Genomic DNA, 25,192 nt, shown 5'->3' on the forward strand with positions numbered 1-25,192 from the left:
AGGCTAGGATAAATCACAGGGAACACCACTAGCATGTGAATAATACGGATAGGAGAAATTAGGCTGTAGAACTAATAGTTCTATGGGGGGGATTTCAAAGACTCCTGCAGCCCAGAGTTCCATCTATACAAAATGACAGCTGCGCTCTCTCTCTACTTTTTTTTTTTGTTTATAATTTTAAGAAGAGTCTTTTTGGTTCATCTCTATTAGAATTTCCTTAATAGGGATCCTTTCTCCATGCCAGCCCTTTTAAAGATTGAGACAATGGCTGCTAGAGGAGTGACTCACCTTACAGTTTCGTCCCATTTTCTGCACCCAGATGCAAATGGGCAGAGGCAAGAGAGCCCAGGACACCGACCAAAGCTTTGGGTAATGGCTCACACACAGGCAGGCTGGTCTCCAAAGGTTCCTCTTGGGCTTTGGAAGAAACTGAGTTAAATGGGGGGTATTAGTCATTTTAGCTGTGTGTTGAAGGGCGTGTTGAAGCCCTGGCAGGGAGGCAGGCTGGTCCCTGGTGCCCCCGGCGCTGTCAGGAGTGTGGCCATGGAGCTCCCACTGGGAATCCGCATTTGAGCCTCGGCCCCTCACGCCCTTTGCTAGCGACAGCTGCTGCAAGGTGGACAGCTGCTGTCCTGCAAAAGCAGGTTTTGAAGCACTGTGGGCAGGGTGGGCTGGGGTAGCTGCAGGCTATGTCCCACTCTGATTTATGCCACTGGAAACCCGGAGAAAGTGCGTAGCCATGGCCTTGAACCCGGCCACATGCTTCACACACAGGAGCCAGAGGCAAAGGAAAATGTGGTGCAGTCACTTCAGGGGCATCCCTTTGGATCTACCTGAGCACATTCACTGGGAATTTGTCCTGTTTGGAGAAAAAAAAAAATTGGTTAATTAAAAAAATTACTATTTATTTTCACACCATCCAAAACTGTGCAGGGTGTGATCCACACCCAGAAGCAGCAGTGTGATGGAAGTGGTTACTTTTCACTCTTGTACTGCTTGCCCTAGATGCCTTTGCTGGCACAGAAAACACCTAAGGGCAGGGTTTTACCTACGCTTTGAGGGGCAAAAGCCACCACTTCCATGGGAAGATGCAATCTCGATGATCGTCCTGCCCTCGTGCCAGCTCCTCCCATGTGCTTAAGTGCATGAACTGATTAGATAAGTGACCTGGGTTACAGCTAACCTGGAGGGAAAGAAAGGTAAGATTAAATGAACAATGAATTCATTTCACCAGTGTTGCTGGGTTAGACCGACTATGAACATTCACAAGAGCTGCAGCCTGTGAGAGCTTGGGTCAGCGGCAGTGTTCGCAGAAGGGCTCACGGGTGTGTTAGCTGAGCGATGCACGTGCCTGGAGGCTCCATGATCAAAGGGGTTTGTGTTGTTCTCTGTGTTTTTTTTGAAGTTGTCCTAATTAATTAAACAGCTGATGGAATGGCAGGGCAAGCATATAGTGCAAAAACTCAAAGCTGCACAGATTTTCAGCGTGGACCTGATGAAGAGGCTTCTTCATGTACCCTGGTGTCTCATTAGCATAATTAACTCTGCTCTCAGTCAACTGAAATTTCAGCAAGTTGACCGTTTTCAAAGCAGAAGCAATTTTACGACAGCAAAGTTGATATCAGAGCATGTGAAATGCTGAAGAAAAGCCTTTGCTTTCCACAATGGTTCTGAGTTTTTGAACAAAAGCTCAGTTATATTTGTGGGATGGTTTTTTTTCTTGTAGTTGAACATTTTGACAGAGAATTCACCTAATTCTCATTAATTTTTTTGGCAGGGGAGAAGTCAGCATTTTCTCAGTGAGATCTCACTGAAGCAGAGAAACAGGGCTAGGTAAAGGAGTGTGGCTAACTCCAGCATAATTGTTGAGAAAAACCAAAGTCTATAGTGAGCAAGTGCCTCTTTGGTTTAGTGCTTTAACAAATTATCTACATAAGCTTGAGTTATTCCTGAGATTTTATTTCACTTCAGTTAGTTTAATTCCATACTGACCGCAGGCACAAACTCCGCTGAGGACCTTGCCTGAATAAGGAGACAAGCGTAGAACAGATCTGGCAGCCTGCTGTTGCAGGCTTTGCTCAGTGAGTAGCATTGAATCGTGTAAGTAATGTCATTCCAGGGAGACCTTGTTAAGGGTTCAGGGCTGTGGATCCAGAGCCTCTGAGCAGCAGATATTGGGGGTGTGGTAGATTTTTGGGATGATGGAGTTTGAAGCATGGGCACTTTGAACTTGGTACTGGGAAAATCTGCAAAGCAAAGGATGGAAGCTTTGTTCCTTTGCACAACATTTGCTTCTTGCAGCTGGTTTTCAGGGGGATCAGGATCTGTGAGGCTGTTATCGGAGCAGACTGTAGAGATACGGGTGCTGTGTTCGGGTCAATCACCCACGGGAAGTTCAAGTTCCGTACCTCCGGGGCTTTGCCAGTCTTTCCTACCCTCCTGCAGATAACCTGCAACCTGCTGCAGTGTCTTTAACACTGGGAACAGCTTTTGTCTGGAGCTGTCCGGCCTCCTGGAAACCTGGCATTAATGAAGGGGTCACTGTCCCCCATCTATGGGGAAGTCTGTGGGGTGCATCACTCTGATAATGGCCAATCTCCACAGCACAGGAATGACCCTCTAGAAGTTTGACCCTAGCAGTCAACTATCAACACAGGCAGCAAATGGGTCAGGGAAGCTCAGGTGTCTTTGGAAACCATCCCTCGAAGCATGATGCTGGGTAGATGTAAGCTGTTCTTGAATCCTTTCCTCCTGGAGACGTGAAGGGAGGAGGAGGAGGTCCTCCTACATAACTGACGGAGCATGACCCCGACCAGTGCTTTGTCCTCATTCTCCCAATCTGCTCCATGGCTGCAATGAGCATGGTACAGCCGTAAAACCGTAATCTTTTCCTCTGTAAAGAAAAAACATTCTGCAAACATCTCCATGTAAGCTGGAAGGCCCGTGCAAGAGCAGCAGGGAAGGTTTTCTCCTCGGGTGTTTGGCAGGCGTGGTGCCTGCAGCGGCCATGATACAGTAAGCTGATAGTGTGCTCATGAGTCACTTCTCGAACACAGAACTGGCAAAACAGGCTGCAGGAGGCCTCATCAATGGTCAGGATATCATAATTACAATGGCCTAGCTCGCTGAAGGGGGGCAAATGCATGGTTGTTTATAAGGCAACGTTAGCGCAGTCATATTCTCCTAGGGAAACCCATGGCTGTTGTCGAGACATCGACACGGCCTCACTGGGGAAGCAAAGACGAGCCTTTGATGTCCTTGCCTTATCTGCCCTGGTAGCAATTCTCTTTGGCAGGAGCATTTGTGGTTGAGGTGTTCTCTTGATGATTTTCTCATACCTTTTAATGACCTGCTTCCACTTCAGTAAACCAGTTCTCCTCTCTGCTAAATGAACCCTTGAATGAAGACTTCTGGTAACTGGGAAAATACTAGAAGTTCCACGTTGCTATAATCACTTTGATTTTATCTTTTTAAGAGTAAGCAATTGTCCCCTGTCTGAGGCACATGGGTTTTTGCACTGGCCTGGAGCAGTCATTCATATGTGCTGCCAAGAGTCTCCTGCCTGTACAGTGCCGAAGCCATCCGTGCTGCTCAAATTCTGACTCCGGCAAAGGTCTAAGCAGAGTCTTCTGCACAGCCCGTTATTCAGGTTGGTGCACATTCCTGGGAGCAGCAACTAACCCTTTTATAGCTCTTGCTTCAGCTGCAGTCTACTAAGGCATTTTCCGTAGTGAGTTTCAAGAGCAAATCTTTCCTATCGTTAGCTGCCCAATTAGATTAAAAGATGGTAAAACAATGGGGTCTGAGTTGGGACAAGAGGAAGGTAGAGCCACACGCATGGTATGAGCCTGTCAAGAGCTTGCCCCAGCCGTGGTGACCCACTGCACGGCCTGGGAACGGTGACTGTTGAGGGCAGCAGACGAGCTCCGGTGGCAGCAGCCGCGGGTAAAGGCAGTTGCTGCACCTAAGCAAGTCTGGGTGAATGCACGCAGACACCAGCATCACGGGCCATAGTACACGCGCTTCATCAGCTCTTGTGGATGCCCGCCATGTTCTCTAGGGCTAAGCTTGTTTCTGGCAGGTGCTTAGATGCAGCCGGTCGCCTGAGCTGATTCACTACGCAGGGGTGGAGGGCCATGGGGCAGGAAGGGGCCGTGCTGCAGCCCCTGCGTGCTTAGCCAGGGCTGAACGTGCCAGGAGGCATGGTCATCCACGGCAGCCAGTCCACGGCACCAACCTGTCACACGCCTGCGCTCCCCATGGATGTGACTCTATGGTGGCGTCTCGTTCCCTAGGAAAGACGGTTTTGAGATACCTGTTTTGTTCCTAGGTGAGGAAAGATGCGTGGGTAAAATAGGAAGGTTTTCTTTGTTCCCTGCGGGGTTTTGAAAAGCATCCTCCATGAAAAAGAGGCCCTTGAGTGTAGATTTACAGCAGCCCAAGCAATTATACAGCTGTATCTAACATCTGCAGCTCTCAAGGAATCTCTTGGTTCCTTACCCTTGCATATTGTCTTTTCTGACAGTCACAGGTGTGTGTGCAGGTGTGTGGTTTATTTACTCCTCCTAATTTAGGTGATACTGTCTTTTAAACCACCGCATCCTCAGGTTGGACTGAATTCTCATTTGCTCCTGATGGATAAGAAGCATGTCCTGCTCAGCATCACATGTGGTTTTTTGAAAGGAGGGGAGGGTCAGCATGGTGTCTGGGCCAATCCCTCATTGCCAGAATATCCACATTTAGCTCTTTTTGTCTCTGGAGACCTCTCTGAGTCTGTTTTAAATCTGAGGACACTAATGCACGTGAGCTGGGCAAAACTGCAGGGGGAATTAGTGCCAGAGAGGAGCAGGGTTAGGTTGTGTCCAGTTCCCAGAGCTATGCATGGACCACCCCATCCTCTCTGAGCTTGTGCCTGGCTGCAGTATGTGTCTGAGAAAGGCTCTGCCCTCCTTTGAGCACCTGGTACATGATGCCTGGCCTGCATTTACCCTTCCCGGCCTCTGCTGGCAGCTCACCAGCCCTGTGGTGGGCTGCTGCTGTGTGCAGTCATTCTCTGCAACAGCTCTGTGGTATGAGTAACCACTTCCCAGTCCCCTAACATCTTTCCTACTCATAGAAAGGGAGGGAGAGGAAGCCAAGAAGCATGTTTTTGCCCTGTGTGACAGTACAGCACCCACACAACAGGGCTGCGGTGCTTGACCTGAGTCCTCAGTGCTGCCACACTGCAAAGAGTAACCAATTGCTCCCAAGTGACAAGCCCTGTCTTTCCATTTTAAGCCTATTTGTGAAAGGAGGGCTGTTTTTTTTTTTTCTTTCTTCTTTTGATGCCAATCTCTATTGTTTGAGGAAACTTTTGCTAGGAAACCGGGACTGGGGAAAAGGAAACTCAAAGACAGAGCAGCCAAACCCTTTGCAGGAATCTGCTCTCTTCTGAAGGTTAAAGCTTGTCATTTTTTGATTTACTGGAAATGATTGGTGTATCCTTTGTTCTCCTTTGCGGTGGCTGCTCTGATAAGCCCTGAGGGATGCTTTCCTTGGGCAGATCTGGAACAATTACAGCAAAAGAAATAAGAAAAGTAAACCCATGTCCTGTTTTTCCTTATTCCATTTCTCATTAATCAGCGATTTGCCTTGTTTCAGAGACTCAGGACTCTGCCTCTAATTGCTGGGGACATTAAATGGTCGCAGACCCAGAAATACCATCCACTACAGACTGCTGTGATAGTGTTGCTGAACACACTATGTGGTTTGACCTTTTGTTTTTTGGAGAGCTGGCTTCTGGGACTGACACGGCTCAGAGATGAGAGTCATTTTGGAGCCCCATGTGAAGCTTGCTGGCAGCCCAGAGCCCTTTCCATACACAGTACAACCCTGAGTCCTTTCCAGGACCGGGGCAGGGGAGTGCTGCAGCTCCAGGCTGAGCAGGGCTGTGAAATACATGGGGAGATGCTGCTGTAGGTCGAAGTCTGCTGATAAAGCCCCACCGATTCTAGGAATAAATATCTTCTACCAGGCTGGGCGTAGATGGTGAATGGAAAGGGACTGGGCCAGCCCTCTCCTGCCGTGATGCAGAACGCATGTCGTGTGAAGTGGTGCTGCTCTGGGGAGCCAGCTCCAGTCCTGTTCCTTCCTAATGTGGAGTCCTCTCACACCCCGGGAGAGCTGCTCAATGGGGTGCCATTCCCTGGGTTGTGCAACACCAAACTTTACTTTCTGTGCCAGGGTTTTCCCTGCCTGGAGAAGGCTGGAGGCCCCAACCCACATTTCCACTGAAGCAGTAGGAGACTTTCCCAGTGACTTCAGTGGGCTGCGACCAGCTCCGTGACATCTCTGTGCCTTGGTTTCTCAGTGTAGAAATGCAATACAACAGCCACCACCTCCTCGGAGTGCTCTGAGGCTTGTTTGTATTTTATGAAGCACTGAGATGTGTGGGAAAAATGTGTTGTGAAAACCCCTCCTGAGAAGGCAGAGCCTGAGCACTTGTGACTGCTGTTTCTTTGAGCTGTAGGGACAAGCCTTGTGCACGATGTTACTCGCTGTGGGCAGCTTTGCTTGGAAGCAGGTAGAAGGGTGTACCACTGGCTTGCTATTTGCGTAGAGCTTAGACCAATATGAACTTGGGGGGACAGTAGCTGAGTGACCCACTTGTCCACTCTTCCTCCACCCCTCCCTACAGCTTTGTGGCCCAGGCCTGGCCATGATGAATTGCTCTGTGCTGTGCTGCCTGCTGCAGCACAAACACAACCCACTGAGTCTGAGGAAAGATGAGGAACCAGCAGCTGGTCTAGTTACCACCCTCATGCCGCCTTCTTCTACTAGCCTTTAAGGCCAAGCTGCAGGGTCATGGTAGTGCCCACCGAGCTGCTCCAGATGCCCCAGAAACCTTCCCTGTTTTTTTTTTTTGGTTTTTTTTTTCAGCTGGCACACAGCTGATAGCTAGATTGTGGGAGCAGCTGGAAGGAGATACCCAGCAGCACTGTTCATAAAAGTCCAGATGAAGGATTGAAACACCTGCTAGCACCAGGAAAAATGTTTGCTATGGGATGTTAGGAATTACACCCTGTGGTGCACATGGCTGCTCGCATGCATAATTTCCTCATCATTGCCAGTTAAAAAGGCAGGTGATGGATGGACCAGTGTAAGCCAAGAGCATAGTGAAGGCAGCAGGCTCAGTCCTTGCCAGGCAGTGGAGATGATGTCTTGCAAACTGTTCTCTTTAATACCTAGAGGTTTCACAAGTATTGTGAGACATTGCTTCCTTTTCACTGCACAGAGATATACAATAGATGCTGCTTTCTCTTTTCTTTAAATAAAACCCTTCAGTAACAAAGTGCACTGCAAGAATGGGTTCTTCCATTCAGAATAGATGTGGTTTTAAAATACACAGAGCAAATTCATGGCCATAGGAAAATCAGTGATGGATTTTTGTTGATTAATCTCACAACTCAGTGCAGTTTCCTACCCTGAGCAAACCCAGTCCAGGCCAAAGGATCCCACCAGTGAGATGAGCTAGAATAGGTGCATGATGAAGAAAGCTGTCTGCCACAACCAAGGGACTTGGAGCCACATATCTGCTTGCCAGTGTGAAGCTGGTCCAAGGGGAAAAGAGCTGAACTAGCTGGAAGATACAGGGATTGAATGCCTCTCCCATGCTATGCCCATCAACACCGATTTCCTTCAAGAAGCTGCTGAAGTTGGTAGCTGCAGAGCTTCTACCACAACCTCTGAGATCTCTGAGCTGGCCAAGATGCTCCAGACAGCCCCACACAGCCCTGTACCAGCACGTGGTTCAGTTCACTTGCATGCACATCCCTATTCCTTAGCACAGCCAGGGGCAGCAGCAGCTCTCCTGGACCCATCCTGGCTCATGTGCGCACAGCTGAGGTGTCCCAGCATCACCTCACAGGTCAGGCCAGGAAGCCGTGTCCTGAAGCCACGTCCTGAGTCCATGTCCCTGGCCAATGTCACCAGCCTCCTCGGCGAGCTGTGGCTCACCTCACTGCTCTGGATATGAGTGCTGCCTGGGCACTGAAATGGGAAAACCCATAAAAAAACTTACAGAAATATTTTGTAGATATTGCTGCTTGGGGAGGCCTCGATTTTTTCATAAGCCTGTGTGAGATGCTTTGGAAAGAGCTGGTTTCCAGACATTGCTGAACTCTTCTCTTGGGAAAGTCAGCTGCCAGGAGTGCACATCAGCTTGGGCACACGTTGGTGCTGGCTGGTTTGGAAAAGCCAGGCCACTACCTTACCTCTCGCCCTCGTGCTGGCTTTGGTGTGCGCCTCACGAGGTGCGGATGCGCTGTGATGTGCCAGTGTGGTCCTCGTTTGTGAGCGTGCAAAGCCTGGGATGGGGCTCAGCCTTTGCAAAGGGAAGGGTTGAATGTCAAGCCAAAAGGCTAGTTCTCTGGCACCGCAAAAGAAAGGCTTTAATGTCCTATTAAGTTTCATAACATGCTCGTCGTCTGAAATTTCTTTGAGCCCAAACCCCATCTGGGGGCGTAATGAATTCAACGTTCTCCCTCTATTAGACAGCTCTGATTTCTGCAGTTTTGTAAACATCCCCAAATCCACGTGGTGCTGTAGTAGTTCTCTTTCAGCTGCCTATCTCAAAGTGCCTCTCAAAGGAAGTGAGAAATCCCGTATCCCACTCCAGATCACAGAGGAAAAGGCACCAAGATTCAGACCTCAGCCTAGTATATGGGAGAAAAACTGACCAGATGCAGGTGTAAGGTCTTAACTGGTGCAAGCTCACTGTCTTGAGTTCCCGCTGGGACACAGCCCTCTGAGTGATGTGCAGCCTGAGCAGACGGTCCTCCCGACAGCACCCACGGGGAACCTGAACCGGCACGCAGGTCCCTTTCTGCACGCTCCTGCATGGACGTGGATGCGTGCACTGCCATGAGAAACTGGCTCTGGGGAACTTCCCTGCTCTCGCAGTCAGTCTCAGGCTTGGGATTCATTACTAGAAATCATTAAAAGCTAAAGTGTAGGTAAATAGCCATAAATCAGGTCACTGAGATCAGGGATAAAACAATTGCCAGGCTTATCGTACAGCTACCCCAGCGTTATTGCTGATCTTTGGGAGGGCTGGCGCTGCTCTTGACTGATGTCTGTGCTATGAGCTGGGCTGGGACGATGCACTCACTGCCCATGTTGTCAGGTGCCCCGTGCCAGGAGCTGCAGTGACCCGTGTGGAAGCAGAGCAGAAAGTTGGGCGATGTGTGTGTTGGTTAGAAGGATGGATTTCTGCAGCCAGCTGGTGGAAAGAGGCTTCCCCGTGAACCAAAAAGGAAGAGTTTGCCTAGCATATGCAACGCAGAAGCAAGATTTAGTAACTGAAGCTATTTATTGGAGTCTCTTTAAAAACCATGTTTTATGGCTGCAGGGCTGCTATCTTCAGTCCGAGTTGTTGAGTCTCTTGGGGGTGTTTTGGGTTTTTTAATAAAAATATCCTGTCTCTTTATTTAATAGCTGAGATAGCAGGTTTAGGCCGGTATCTCCTGGGAAGTGTCTAAAATTGGCAGCTAAAAAAATATCAGTAGATTCTAAGAGTTACTGATGCTTTATAGAACATGGATGTGCATTTAATTTGGAGATAATTCTGCAGATGTAGCACATCTTGGCAATTGTTTTCTCCCCTTTTTATGTTGCTAATAAGAATGCATGGAAACAAGAACGTCATTCATCAGGAATCTTTCTTTTTTCCTTTTTTCCTTATGTGGTCTCCTAGCCCTCTCCCAGTGGCACATGGAGATCTCCACCTGTCTGTGTTCCTGCAAACCGAGTGTGCAAATGCCTGGTGCGCGGAGTCAGCCAGGTCTTCACACCGGTCATTCTGTAGTGGTTTATGATCACTGGTTACAGTGGAATCACCCTTGGTTTTTATGGTCTCTCCACCCAAGCTCCAACACTTTTTCCCCATAATGGGGATGCAGAGGAAAGGCTTCGCTGGACAGTTGCTGGGGCCATCACTGCCATGGGTGGCATCAGAGGACAGGGAAGGATTGAAACTTGCCCTGTTGCCCATTTGTCCTTTCTGCCAGGTCTGCAAGAACAGTAATGCTGAATGATGCTGTTAGACTCTAAACGTGCATAGAGACTTTAATCCTGCTGTCAACCATGTTACGTCCAAGGGAGCTACATCTGGTTTTAAAGTCCTTGTAAGAGATAAATCAGATGTTTCTCAGAAGGGTTATTATTGTTACTATGGTTATAGGCAAGCACACAATAGCCCCAGCCATGTACTGGGAATCCTGTAGAGAATAAGACAGGCCATGCCCCAGAGAGCTACCTGCCCTTTAGGTTGCTGTCAAGGTATAATTTGCTTTTCATTACGCGCAAGCACTGGGTAAGTTTCTACAAATTTCTGCACTGAGCCTTTTTGACAAAAGGTCTAACCTGAAGCCTCTTGGAGAATTTTTTTGAATTAAAACAACTACTATGATTTTTTTCATGGCAGGGGAAGCAACAACTCTCTAAGCTACCTGCTGTAGAAGAAAAACCAGGCACCATATGCAATGTAACTATTTCTCTCTCTCTATCTCAAAAATGCCGAACTATGGGAGAGAATTCGTCCCACCAAACGCCCACTAAGCACATTTTTTAAATCTGGTTTCTCAGCCTTTCAGGAAAGGAGAAGCAAAATCTAGCTATGTTCTTCTTGCCTGCTGGAACTGGGCCCCGTTTCATGAAATTTAATGGCTAAGGAGGAAAAAAAAATATATCCAAGGCAAAGATGCTATTCTCAACAAAGGGAACAGTATATGCGACAGCTTCTGCAGCATTCCTGCAACATGATGTCTTTCCCTGCAGACTCTCAGTTAGGGATTGATTGTCTAGGCAGAGAATTGCCCAATTCAGAAAGGCTTAAGGCACACTTCATGAACTGTTTGCTAAGAGGATGAATAGATGGGCATGTGTGTATATAAATCTATAAATCATGTCTTGTTCTGCCCCAAAGAGGACAGCTGAGATTGGATTCTTTGTCATTTGATTTCATGTTCTCAGGGCTAGGGATAAAGGCACCAGTGTTTTGCACATGGGGTCAGGATCTGATGCCGCAGCTCCAGAAGGACAATCTGTGGAAAACAGGAGATAACATTTATTGTGAGTGCTAGAGCTAGAGCTCACAAAGGGAATAACAACATTCGCACTGCTCTGATGTGTTCACAGTTAAGAGAAAGTCTGGTGAGTTTCTCTCATTTGGGTTCTTCTCTGTCCCAATGGGCTTTTTTATACAAGTGATGCATGGGTTCTGGTTTGAAACCATGGGGTGTTTGGTGGCAACGCTGCCGTAAGCTGTTGCTGTCCATCCCAGTCCTTGCTCTACCATGCCCATTGCTGCCTCTTCCTGCCTTTCTGCTCAGAGATGCTCTGCTGTGTTTGTGCTGATTCGACAGGCTTCTTGACAGGCTTTGCCTCACTTTGGTCCTTGGAGGAGGGCTGTTGATTGTGGGAGTTGGCACCAACCGTAGAGCTGAGACAGGCGCTGCAGAAGGGCCCTGCAAGCACCTATGCTGTGACCAGGGGTCCTCTGGGAGATGCTCTGAGCAGGGAGGGGAGGGTTTAGTAGCCAGCTGCCCTGAGGACATACCACGTTTGTCCCCCGGAGAGCCCTCCCGCTGCCCAAGCCAGTGGCCTTCGCGCAGCACTGGGGTACCAGCAGAAACGATGCTCTGCGTGGCCCTCTCCTCAGGGCGAGCTAGAGGAGGAGCAAACCTGAATCCCTCAGCCAAAGACGTGTTTTCTGCTAGCTGAGGCTGTGCCTGGGGGTCATCTCGTCTAGTAAAGCTCTCAGAGAAGAGTTGTTAGACCACACGGCGATCCCTACAGTGCCCGTGTGAGCGAATGTGATCCCCAGGCCAAGAGCAGCGCTGTGGCCGTGGGACATCCTGAGCCTACTCCTGTGGGACCTCCTGAGCCTACTCTGGCGCCGGTTTGGGTTCTCTCCATAAATCCCCATGGGCGGCTCTGCGATCCCAGGCAAGCGTCGCGGTGACTCCGTCTCCCCGGCAGCTCCGGGCGAAGCAGGCACGGGAGGTGGGATGCGGGCTCCTTTGCCGAGCACGGCGTGCAGGCAGCGGGGGCGAGCGCGTGGGCGGCACGGCACGGCACGGAGCTGCGGCGGCGAGGCAGGCGCTGATCTCACCGTAACCAGGAGCACCGCGGCTGAGCCCTTGGAGAGGCGCATCCGGCGTGAGAGCTTTGACGCATCTCTCGCCTCACTTGTGCTGGGTGCACGGAATGAAAACGCAGGAGGTGTGCAGAACAAAAGGCTTTGCTCGTTTCTACGTGGATACTCTATCCGCCTCGCTGGCCCCTGCGTGCGTTTTTCCTCCGAGGTGACGTGTTGGTGGATGGTCGCACGCGGTCCCCTGTGCGGCCCTGGCACAGCAGGTCCAGCCGAGCAGAGGTGCAGGGTTTTGGTGGGCTGTGCTCTGCCTCCAGCCCGTGCAGAGCTCTCACGCAGCCCGTTAGGCAACAGCTTTGTGCCTGGATAGCTGGCATGGCAGCATGGGCATCCCATCCCCTGGGCACAGAGCTACCCGCTTATAAATTAGCTGCGAGCCATCAAGGGTCAATTCCCTTTTGCTATGAGATGTGTGAAAAGTCTGGGAAGGTCGAGCAAGAAGGGAAAGATGGTTTTTTCCTTGATAGTTTTCTGCACTATCCGGTATCCCTCTGCCCCCTCTTCCTATTTCATTTCAAGAGAGTAACTCCTAAGTAGAGACTTAAGAAGTTGGTTCCATATTTAGAAGGTGTTAGAGGTAGTATACGTGGGTTTTGTTTTGTTTTGGCTTGTTTTTTTTTCCCATGAGCTCCTAAGATGTAAAATATTATCAGCTACTGCATTTAAAAGTGGCCTTTCAGTCATTTCCCTGTCTGGGGAAATGAGTAACAGGTGAGAAAGCTCAAAACACAGGCAGACGTCCTATGTTTGTGTTTCTCACTTGTCATGCCTTCCCCAAAGAGCTCCCAGAGGCCACCCATTGCTGTCTGCCTGCTTCATCTGTCACAGCGACCTCTCTTCCTTTACTAGGAAAAAAGTTTATCTTTAGTCAGCCCCAGGAAAGGCCAGTTATCTACCCCAGATGCGTCCCAATTCTGACAGATTGGCCTTGGCAGCAGCGTGCTGCTTTTCGAAGAGCTCAGAAGAAACCCTCCTGCCAGCAAATGTAGATCGTGGTTTCTTTCATTTCTTCTGGATGGGTTTCTTTTTCTCTCTGGGGAGGATTCCTCAGTCTCCTAAAATTCTTCATGTGGTATTTGCATCTCATAAAATGCATCCTTCTTGCCTGTAGAAATACTGCTCCCTGCTAATACCAGACCAGGAACTGTGTGAACGGTTCAGACAAAGCCAGACTTCATGGACTCAGAAGGTAGCTAGCCGACGGGAATGGGATAGCTTTGGAAATGGGTGCCTGGTCTCCTCCCTGCCTATTGACCCTTTGCTAAATATGTGCTACTTTATATTTACCAAAGGCAGAGGGAATGGAAAGCTTAGGGGGGTCAGGACTAACAGTTGCAGATGTTAGGCTCTGGGTTTGTTTGTTTGGATCTCCCCAGCACACTCTGATCCCAAACTTTTCCGCTCTGACGAGTGGGACTGGGTAAACGGACTCTGGTACTTTTAGTCCAGCCTGAAGTGGACAAGCGTCCACAGCTCCTGATTCGCACGCACTTCCATTTCCTCCAGGCTGCTCATCACCCTAATTGCTCGTCACCCTACCTGCCAAGCACAGCCTCTGCCCCTGGAGGTGGCAGGTCCGCCTTCAGCTGCCCCTGCCTGGGCTTCCCTGACAGCAAATGATAGCTGATCTCACTCCCAGGGCTGCTGAGCCGACATTGCTTGTCAAGACTACATCACCATGCAGTATTTGGGGGATGGGAGAGGAGTTTCCCCAAGGGTTCTTATTTATCTTCTGCATATCAATATTTGTCAGAAATTATGCTCATTTTCTGAAGAGTCCCAGTCTGCAAATCTCTAGGTTTCCTGTTAGTATTTCCTCTTCCTTATGTTTCTGAAAATCATTCTTTATCTCCAACTAGCTTGTGACTGGTATACAGCACCCAGAGACTGTGTCCTGGTAGTTCTGATAGTACTTCCCAAGATCAGCCTGTTGCATCCGAAACAAAGTCCTTCTGCTTTTCTTCCCTTATTAAAATAGTAATTTGCACTTATGTAATGTTCTTCAGATCTCCTGTGTGAACATTAGCTAACCCTGCCGCAAGACACAGGCGTGTTTCTGCTTTGCAGATGAAGAAAGTAAGGCAGAAGGAGGGTAACTAATTTGTGAAGGTCACACAGCAAAGCAGGAGCAGAGCTAGGACTGAAATTCAGATAACCTGCTCTTTCCCTCCTGCTCCGGTCACCAATGCACAGCACTAACAGTCCAAATTAAGAGATTATAATGCATAATCCATCCTGGTGTGCCAAGAATTCTCTAAATCATATTACACTGTCACATAAAATGATGACTCATTTGATAACACAGCCCACAGCCAGTTCCTTTATGTTAAAATTACATGGACAAGGCTGGATTTAAAAAGAAAAAGGAGAGCTTGTTATGTGTGTAGTGAATGCTGAGTTATAGATGCTTTCATGGATTTTATTTTGGCTGATGCTGAAGGAGCATTTGTGAGCCTGTTTGTTGACAGTGGTGCTTGGGACCAGAGATGCTGACATTCCACTAGCAATAATAGGAACTGCCTCTGTTTGTTTCTAAATTGGAAATTCTTCCTTACATGGGCCCAACCCACCCTCCACCCCCGCCGAAGAAAAGGGCATTCGTCTGGGACTTGCAGATGGAGCATCTCCCAGCCATGCTGGTGCCTCTGGAGCTGCAGGGTTGGACCTGTGTTTGGTCATGGCCAGAAGCCCCTCTTCTCCCCGTGCCCTATGGAAAGCATGGGGAACGACTCAAGGTGGTGCTTTTGGGTTCTCTGGAGAGAAAGCGCTGTTTATCTAAAGCAATTAATACCATGGCAGAACAATCAGCCCAACTATACTCTTCCCAGAAAAAGATGCTTCCACTGAGTCTCCCCATTGATGCCTCCTCTCTGCTGGCTCCACTCTCCTTGCTCCTCCCCGCAGCCTCATCGTCCTCGCTGCAACCCCACCTTCTGCCCTTTGTGACTGCCTCTGTTGCTGTTTGGGGACTGTGTTATTATACTTACCAAAGCCATTTGGGATGTGGCTTGTGCAAGTGACATCGAACCGTGTTTCGCTGCACTGTGGTTTCATTGATTCCTTTTCCTCTTTCTGGCTGGGCTGTAATTGCTGCAGCTCAGGAATCCATCGCGAAGTCCTTTTTGCCAGGAATGCCCACATGTTCTCTGGCTGAGACTTGCTCTGGCATCTCGTCAGAGATTACTTTTCCATGCACTGCATGGCTGGCGCATGTCATAGCCACTTGCTGCACTTTGAATATAGAAGTGCGGTCAGGGCAGATGGTTGCTGCTTCTTTTGAAGCCACGGAGGGCTTGTTTGACCATGGGACCAGTCCATCTCTGCGGGTTGCATTTCCCTGCCTGCGTCAGATCCCATGGGTCACTTCTGGCCCAACACCATTCCGCCCTATCTTCCAGAAAATGTGGTTTAATCTCCCCAGCTTTGGGTAAATAAGCCTCATGCCAGCCAAATCTCCAGCAGGCAGTAAGGACTGGGATCAGGAAACAGCTTCAATTGCTGCATAGTCAAGGCCAGTTCAAGAAGCTCTTTGGAAGATTTTCCTACTGTTGTGCTGGAAGCTCCTGCTTCCCTTGATTTCTTAGAGGAAAAAAAAAGTAAAAACCAGTTTCTGTGCATGACCTGTGGAGACCCTGCGCATCCTGTGCTAGTGCTGAGAGCAGGGGAGGAAAGTAATTGCTTTCAGCAGTTGGAAGGCGTGGGTGGCAGGATGGCTTTGCGCGGTGCCGGAGGACGCTCCGTACACGCATCCCTCCTAAACAAATACCCCTTTAAATGGGTATTATGGGAAATCAGGGAACAGCTTTTTTTTTTTGCTCCTCTCCAAGTAGGAGCGAGGCTTATTAGTACTCTCCATAGGCAAGGTGCGGAGGCTGGGAAGTTGTGAGACAAGTAACATTTGCTTTTCTCAGTCAAATCTGCTCTCTCCTGGACAGTCACTTCAGTCAGTAGGATGAAGAAAGGAAACACAAGGTGTCCGCAGAAGTGTGACTTCTATAGGGGGAAGCACGTAATACCATTCAGCACAGCTACAGAAATGAGCTTTTTGCTGTGCATGTGTCAGTAGGAAGGAATTATTTCTGTGATACTGCTTGGTGCATCCATGCTGGATATGTACTTGTTGAAGAAGATGCATTGTATGTCACTGATGTGCATGTCAGAGTAACTGTACTCTTTTCGACATGGTGGTATTTGCATGCTGGAAGAGCATTGTAGGCTCATGCAGTCGACTCACGTATTTTTCCAGGGTATCTTTGTCTGCAGTCTCTGAGAATTCCCAGGGAGCTCTTGCTAAGTAGGGGAGGGAAAGGGAGGTTTCAAGGTGAGATGTGATGGAAATGGAAGTGGTTTGGACAGTCTCAGAGCTCCAGACAGATGAGGCTGAAAGAGAAATGGATGCTCCAAGCGTCTACTCAGATTTAGAGCCACAGAAGAAAGAAAGAAAGAAGAACTGAAGGTGCAGGGGTGTGAAACCAGAGCGAGAGCTGACAGCCCCCAGGCTGTGGAGCAGGGTTATACCCAGCTCTGGAGGGAAATGCCTGCAAGCAGCAATCTGGTCGTTGGTACAAGAGAGAGATTTAGTGAGGCCCACAGGTTTTCAGTCGATGTCATCTGTGAACAAGACAGAGCTGGCCAGTTTGAGAGTGGAGGAGTAAAACTGGTGCTTGCTGGGAGGCAGCCAGCAGCAGGGGCAACCGCAGCCTTGCTCTGCGGGCCAGGGAAGGTGCGCCCCGCGGCGCAGCTGTAGTTGGGGATCGGGGAGATTGCTCTGCTCGAGTGCAGGAGGGCTTGCTGCCCTGAAGGGGAAAGGCAGACAGATTTTTCAGTGTTTTATCTCACTGTTGCTGAAAGAGATGAGTCTGTCATTATTTACTGCCATCTGTTAGATAGACAAGAATGGCAGCTGCTAACGGTGATACCTTACATCTCATAACATCCTTCATCCCCTAAAACTCGAGCGCCCAAGGGATTTACAAAGACAACGCAACCAATTTGATGCCATAAGAAGAGTTACACCTCAGGCTGGTATCAATCAGTGGAAATTTAGCTGTTCTTTGTAAGCTATTTGCATCTCTGGAAACATTACATTTATAGGAGTGTGTTTATGTGACTGCTAACAGTCAGTAGAGCCCATACCCTCTCGTGAGAGGTCTGGCCTGTGTACGTGGGTATAGGAGGGTTTGCATCATATCCCTGTCTGTGACAAACCTCAGGTGGAACTCATCACATTTTTGATTCGGAAAGAAATTTGTCTCTCTTTTCTTTTTTGTGCCATATTTTAAAGGCCTGGGTACACATCCACGCACAGTAAGATTTAGAGGTGATTAAAGTGAGCTGGGCAACAGATGTCTGACATCAGTGTAATACAGAACGCCTTCCAGAGACTTTTTCCCTTGCATGGTATTACTCTGACCTTACTCCACTGATCCCACTAAGATGAATTTATTGTGGGGGGCAGCAGAAAATGCAGAGGGAGAAGCAGCAGTACTGTGTGTGTGGCTAAAAGTGTCCAGTCCTGTGAGTTGGATCCAACACAGTAAGTGTTTTGTGGCTCCTCTGCTCCTGAGCTCTGCTCCCGAGTCTGCCGATGGCCAACGGGGTGACCTTGTACGTGTCTCCTGGGTTCCTTGTGCCTCGGTTTCATCACTTCTAAAATAAGGATAACATCACTCACCTTGTCTGCAAAATGGTTTAAGATCTAGTAATAAAAAATACTAGGAAGGAGCTTAGGTGATATTACTATTTTATGTCTGTGAGAATGCAGATGCAAAAGCAAATGACATGCGCAAGCAGGTCATCCCGTCCCTTGATCGAAATGAGGGTGAGAGAGGGAAGGCGATTTCTTAAGCCATCTGTCAGGCTTACAGAAGAAATTACTGAAGTGTGTTATCAATAGTTATCAAAACTTGCTGGAGCGGAAAGAATTTTAACATGCTAATGAGCTTTCATTTGTGGTTCCTCAGTCGGGACAGTTGGTTTCCTTTCTGTATTTCTCCAGGCTGAGCAGTGACTTTGCATTGCCTTTCAGTCCCTGCTCAGTGTCGGTTTCTGGTTCTCTTGTACTTTCTCAGTGTGGTTTCTGGGGAGGGTGAAGTCATCCTCGCTCAACTATTTCTCATGCTTATTGTTTTGCATTGTGTGCAGTGGGTTATTTTAACAAACTCTACATTTTTACAATGCCAAGAAGTAGGAGCGTTGATTGCATTCCTGGAGGCTGCCTCCATGTCCTAAGGATGTGCATTTCCATTTTATTGTCTTCTATTTTTACCTCATTTTTGGGGAGGAGGAAGGGCTGGAACACCCTTGGGACAGGCAGCGACCGTCTCTGGGCTGGTGTGGTCGGGGTGTGGAAGGAGGGACGCGGCGCGTCTCCCGGGCAGCCCCCGAGGAGGTGGCACGCAGCCCGCACATGGCATGCACATGAGCTGCCCTGGCAGCCCCCAGGCAGCCGCAGAGACCCAGCTGCGGAGAACCCCCTCTGCCACCTCTGGCTTTTTAAGGCTCATTTAAGCCCTAAAATAACAACTACCACTCCCTGCTGAGGGAAACCAGCCGGGATTAGCCAAAGCCTCCCATTCCCCGCTGTCTAGTGAAACAAGGACTTTCCCCTCTGTGTAAATAGGATGACATTGCTCCCCTCCCCTTCTCCCTGACGGGGAGCGCTGTGCTTCAGCATGCTGGCTCCTGCCCTCTGACAGCTCCTGCGCCGGGTTTTCAGCTCAGGGCACCGAAGACAGTGGGAGACATATGCTAACCTAAGATGACAGCAGATGGGTGCAAGCGCTTTTAAGAACAGCTGCTGGTGTCTCATTCGATACTCCCATTTTTAACAAATCCATATGATGGCAAAACCCCCTGGAAATTAGGTTTTTCTGTCCCCTCTCATCTCCTGAGCCATACTTGACCCGTTCAACATGATCTAGGGATTAAAGGCTTGTTATTTTAGCTTCCTGACAATAGATCAGAGCCTGATCTCTGCCAGGCCATTGAGCTACCGGTGCTTGGCTCTGTCCCTCTTTCCACTTTTTTTGGTGTCCCACAGGACATGTGATAGTCCACAGATGTGACTTCTGCTAAGGGACACGGTGGATTTTCCCAAACACTACACACTGCGGCATCAGCCCAATGGGTTGGTTGCGGCACATTTTGTAGCTCTGATGCTCCCATTTCTCCGTTCTTACAACTATGAAAACCGCCTCAGAGAAGAAAGGCAGCATCACCCCTCAGCAGCACAAGTGTGACCAGGAAGAAAAAGGAATCCCTTGCTCTTCTTTAATGGGGCTATAACATGCTTTTACGTCTGAGATGGGAAGAGAGAGAAATTGTGAGGCTAATCTTGTCGATACTGCACTTCAGGCTGTCAGCTGAGGTATCCTTTGTCACCATGGTATTGGTGCGCTTCAAACTAATAACACATTTGCCAACACAACACTCCTGCTAATACCCTCAATTCCCAGATGAGGAAGCCGTGTCACCGAGATGCAAAGCGGCTTCTCCAAGGTCACCCGGAAAGTAAATGGCACGGAAGGGAAAAGAGCTCGGGTTTATCGACTCCCAGTGTTTCCCAATGCAGCTGGTACCCTCTGGGGGGGTTTTGCCGATAGAAAGGTCTGTCCCGACAGAAAGAGGATAAAGCTGGAACCGCCAGCCGTGCCCTCCTGCTCTCCAACCCCTTTCTTTTCTAGGGGAGAAAGAAGCAATGTTTTTCCTAAGAGAGAGAGAGGCAAAAGGTGGTTTCCTGGGGCCGGCGGACCCTCTCGGGAAGCGCCGGGCCCGTGCTTCCCCAAAGCCCCGGCCGGCAGCTCCGGCAACACACGCCGGCCGGTTTTCGCCGCAGTTTCTCCCCGCCGTTACGGCCCCGCGCGGGGCGGAGCGCGGCCGGGGCCGGGGCCGGGGCCGGTGGGGGCTCGGCAGCGCCGGCCGTCCCGGAAAGGCACCGGGAGGGGAGCGGGGGGTGCGCGGGCAGCGGCGTCCCGGGGCTGCGCCGGGGGCGGGGCGGGGGCGGGGCGGGGGGCGGGGCGCGGCGCGGGGCGGCGGGAGGCGGGCGCTGTCCATGGCCCTCCGGAGCAGCGGGCCGCCCCGGGCTCCGCCGCGCCGCCGAGCGGAGCGATGGGCAACACGGTGCACAAGACCCTGGCAGGTACCGGCGGGGGGAAGCGGGGCGGCGGGGCGCGGGGGGCTGCGCTGCCCCGCGGGGGGGGGGGGGTGCTGCGGGGCGGTGGGCGCGTCCTGTCCCGGGAGATGGTGGGGGCAAACCGGGCGCGGCGGAGGGAGCGAGCCGGGGCGGGCGGGCTGTGCCGCCCCCGGGTCCGAGCCCCGCGCCCCTGCCGAGCGGCCCGAGGTAAGCCGAATATTTCAAAAATTGTGGCATTCCTGTTATTTTTAATGGTCCCCGCCGCGACGGGCACCGGGGCGGTGATGCTTCGGCGGCGGGGTAGGGCTTCGCCCGTGTGAGAGCGGCAGAAGCGGGTGAAGTGGAGCTGTTCTCGCAGCTGAAGCAGGGATCCCCAGCCTTTCGGTCGAATCCTTCGAGGGGCTGTCTTTTGCATTTGTCCTTCCTTTTTTTGAAAAAAAAAAAAAAATGCAACTTTTTAACGTGGAGAGACATCAGTTGTTCAGAGTCACCAGAAGAAAAGTATTTGAAAGCAGGTCTGAAATGTTTGGTAGACCGCCCCGGTTTTAAACTGCCTTTTTAGCGAATTCTGCTCTTACACAAGAGACGTACAGATTCTTTTCCTTTGCGAGTTCATAATTGTGGGGTTTTTTCCTCCTCAGAGAATCGGTGCATAATAAAAGCAGTTGGTCTCTACAGAATCAACAGTATTGAATTGCCGAGCCCTTGCCAGTCTGTATCTTCAGCTAGTTTGCTTTTCTTTTCTTTTCTGCTCTTGCAGAGCTCCTGCATTGCATCCTTTGTACTTTGGGCTCCCATAAATAAAAAGGGTATTATTAAACTTATTTAAAGAAGCAGGAGGACCTATTGAACACACACACATGCCTCCCTGTAATCAGCCAGGGAGCTGAATATAGAAATAAAGAGAGGAATAGATTTGCATTTGGATGTGCCATATATTGTCTTTGCAAAGAGAGGGTGCTTGGGACCTTCAAGGCATAAAAGAAAGCTGCTAGGCTTGTGCTTTAGCTATGAACCTGTGATTAGATTTCTAGTTGCACCTCCTCTCCTTCTCTATTACATTTAAATGGGAAATTAGCTCCTTTCACAATAAGGAAGTTTTCATTTTCTTAAATACCTCACCAACTGGCAAATAAAGGCATTGTAAGGAGTGCATGACCTTGGAGAAAATTCATTTTGTGGGTCGGCTTTTCAGCTAGAGGAAGCATCAAAGGGCACATGCAAAAAATCTGGGAGAGCCAGGGAAATATCCTTGGGTCAGGGGAGGTTACCTTGGTAAGGCTAGAACTTCCCAAAGAAAAAATACCTGTACCTGCTGGGACGTGGGATCTAGCTGTGAGCTCTGTTCCAGAAGGCTGAGAGTTGTATCAGCCGTTCTGCCTACTGCTAGAACAGTCTCTCCTGAGCAGCCTTCATATGCACAGCCTTACACACGTGAATTTAAAAAAAGGGATGACATCAGTTGTACTGCAGTTCTGTGATTAAAGAGTTCCTAGCGGTGCTTTCAAAAGAAGTTGTTAAGAAAGTGGAAAAGTTTGATGGGAAAAACTGAAGACTTGATTTATGTAGACCTCCCAACTTAAACATTGTTCTGGTGGCCTAGAAAATCTCCGTCCTGTCCTGCCAGGTGGAGGCTGTCTGTAAGGATTGCTTTGCTGGGGATAGGCCATTTGCAAACATTTGTCAAATTGCGCAAGGCAAAACCAGGCAGGACGCTTGAACACCGTTCGCTAATGTGCTGGAAGATGCTGAAAATGTGTCTTTTCCCCAAATTCAGCTGTGTGCAGTTTTTACAGAGTAACGATAGTCAAAAGAAGCTGTTAACCTGTGGCTGCAGAAGAGATTTGGGATGTTTGCAGTTTGGAAATTTATAAACCTATTTTGTCAAGTTGGACACAATTCAGCAATTTTTCATATTGATGTGCTCGGATGCATTGTTTGTCTTTCATTATCCAAATGGCATCACAGAGGGAAGCAGGTTTAGAACTGTTCTTAGAAACGTCCTTTTGAAAATTATAAAGTTTTTCCAGAAGACTGAATTTTTGGACAAAATCCTATTTATAAATGCTGTGGCTGTTTAGAATTACTCAAAGATAATCAATCAGAATTAAGTCTTTCCTCTTCTTTGTCCAAAATGCACTTCTTTCTTCACCCTAGCAGACTGAGCAATGCACTTTCATTTTAACTAACAGAGGAATTGCTCTCCCCTGTCCCACGGGCTGAAGTAATTTATTAAAAAAAAAAACAGACAGAACACCCCCAAACTAAAATTTGCCTACCCGTTGTGTTAAATCGGTTAACTGTAGAAGCCTACCGATGCTGTTCCCTTTTTATCGTTTTGTTCACAGTAAATAGCTCAAGGTGGAAAATGTCTTTCCATTGTGATCAAATGTTGAGGAAATGTGGACCTTCGTCATTTGGCTCCTGGAAAAGCCAAACAATCAACAATTCAGGTTTTACATAGAAATGGAAATACTCTTCTCAAGTAGTGGAATTCAATTTTAAATCCTATTGAACACAGCTCAACTCATTTTTATACCTAAATTTGTTCAAATATGTTTTCTGTGCTTGTTGCATCTTTAAATCCTTGCACAGCCTCTCCCTTTCTCTCCACATTTCCATGTAATGGTACAAGAGCACAAGCTATCGGTGCCGCAGAAATTTGTATCTGGAGCTTGGGAAACTTGTGTTTGCCAAGTATCTGATGGTTAACACACAATGGATGAAGGCTTTGTCAAATTAACAGCGAGGTTTCTGACCACAGTGGTATTGAAATGAGTAATAGGCTAGGGCTAATGAAAGGCAGCTTCTATATTTGAACCGGTTGAGGAGGCATTTGAACGGAAAAGAGCTGAGATGTGTCAGATACGCTTAACAACGGTCCTGAGGTGGTGGTGGAAATCTCTCTTACCTAGGTGACAGCTAAATGATACATGACACATTCCTCCAGCAGGACGGTTGCCTCCTGCGGCTGGCCTGGCCCCGGAGGGGTGAGCAGGACCTCCTCGCCTTCGGGCTCCTCCGTGGTGCTGGCCGACACCGCTCCGCGCTAGCCTGTTGCCAACCCTTCCTGCATCTACAGTGGGAGGATCTCCCACTGCATCTCCAGTGCAGTGTGGGAGTTTACACTTGGATGTCAATATTTTCTCGTCTCCCTCCCCTTACCGCTGCCCATTGTTCGAGATGATTTGCGGGCAGGTTGTTAGGCAAGAGTGAATTCTTTATTATTGAGGCATGCCGTTTTTCTGTCTCCTACAGGTGATAAACTAGGTGTGCAGCATTGCAGCCGATGGGCGGAACTTGTCCTGACCTGCAGAGTGGGCTGGGAGGCCACGTGGATGTTGGTGGTGGATGGGTTGCATACCAACATGGGGCTTTGTGGCTGCTCTTACCTGCGGTGCTCCCCAGAGGAGTTGCTCTCTTGAGTTAATTCACTGGTGAGCGACGCAGCAAGCAACGCACGTCCGCACCCCACCTTCACGGACAGTGCTAATTTCTCTGTGCTAATTGCTTTCCTTGGCAGACACTTTCAACAGGGCTCAGAAAATGGTTAGTAGCCAGATGGAGGCATGAAGCCTCCCCTGAAGATGCAGGGAGCCCAGCGGTACTTGAGGACTGGCAGGCTGGGAGAGGTGAAAATTCCCCTGACCTGGCGAAGCCCTTACATGGAGCTGCAAGGTGCAGGAAAAAGCGAGGAACAACATCTAGGAGAGTTGGGCAGGGAGCAAGTGTCCTTGTGGTGCACGGCAGCTCGTCGTGGTGGGGTGAGCATGGACAGCTGCTGCCGCAGGTGGGCAGGGCAGGCAGGAGGCACTCACTGGCTGAAGCATGAGTTAAGGACTTTCCAGTTGGGATCCAGTTGTTGATCCTGGCCCAAATAGGGTCATTGGTATTTAACAAAGAAGCCAAATTCCCTTTTAAGAATCTGGCTGGGATCTGATTGCAGTGCTTCTCCCACAGCCTTCCTCACAACTGCGAGGAATACCAAGTATGAGTGGCATTTGTGTCTGGTAAACACAAGGGAGAATGGGGCTTGTTCTGGCAGAAGTGACTTCAATTTCTTATTTTCAAGAAATTATTTTGTATTCTTAAGAAAAATGTTTTTAATAATTAACACTTTCTCAGCAAGTCAAAAATCCCAGGTTCAGACCTTCACCGGGCTGATGCTCCTCCCATCTGCTAGTCTTTTGCAAAACGGTGATGGTCGTAGGGTCCTGGTTACAGTACAGCAACAGGAATTTATAGCTTGTGGGCAGAAGATTATGTTTCTGTGTATCCTTTTTAAAATACTGATGTGTGTTATCATAATATACACACTTCTTTTGTAAGAAATGAGTAGCAAAGACCATATAGTGGGAAAAGATGTCTCTGCCTTTTCCAGGGGCTAAAATCTCAGCCTCAAGGAGCATTTTTGTTTAGATTTGTTCTCAGGTCCCTCCTCTCCCTTTAGTTGCTAGTGTTACACTGTAGGAGGAGTTCTTGGTATTGTGAGTAGGGAATTAGTTCAGTAAATTGTTTGGTTTGGTTCCAGTCTGACTTCAACAAAACTACAAAATAACACTTCAGGTTGTTCTGGTTTGAGTGAAAAAGGTACCTGTTCAGACTAGTTTTTGGTTTGGGTTTGGTTCAGCTCTGATCAACACTGGTTACAGGTGTTAATCTTGCCTCAATAACAGCCCTATTTTGCCTGTTTTTCTGCCTCTCTTAGTTCGGGAGTTGAGGTTTCTAGAGTCTGTCATTGATTTTGCTGCTGACTCCCTGTGTGACCTTTGAGCAATTGGCTTTATCATGGTCTTGCTTTGTATGTAAGGGAGGTAGGAAACACTGTTTGGCTTATATGGCTATTTGAGAGTTAATTAATTAAC

At 49.0% G+C, this 25,192-nt stretch overlaps 1 protein-coding gene across 2 annotated transcripts in view; it reads left to right on the forward strand.

The window, feature by feature from the left end:
* NEURL1B (neuralized E3 ubiquitin protein ligase 1B) overlaps positions 1–25,192 on the forward strand; it is a 101,290-nt gene that overhangs the window by 45,019 nt on the left and 31,079 nt on the right. Inside the window, exon 1 of one of the 2 annotated variants that reach the window (XM_052772010.1) lies at positions 20,217–20,333. The exons of the other annotated variant lie outside the window; for it this stretch is intronic. Coding sequence (XP_052627970.1) covers positions 20,303–20,333 — 31 coding nt within the window. The 5' untranslated portion in view covers positions 20,217–20,302. Of the gene's footprint in view, positions 1–20,216; positions 20,334–25,192 lie in introns of those variants that run through there. 2 annotated transcript variants of the gene reach the window in all.

The sequence above is a fragment of the Harpia harpyja genome, chromosome 20 (genome assembly GCF_026419915.1).
Source record: "Harpia harpyja isolate bHarHar1 chromosome 20, bHarHar1 primary haplotype, whole genome shotgun sequence".
Lineage (NCBI taxonomy): Eukaryota > Metazoa > Chordata > Aves > Accipitriformes > Accipitridae > Harpia > Harpia harpyja.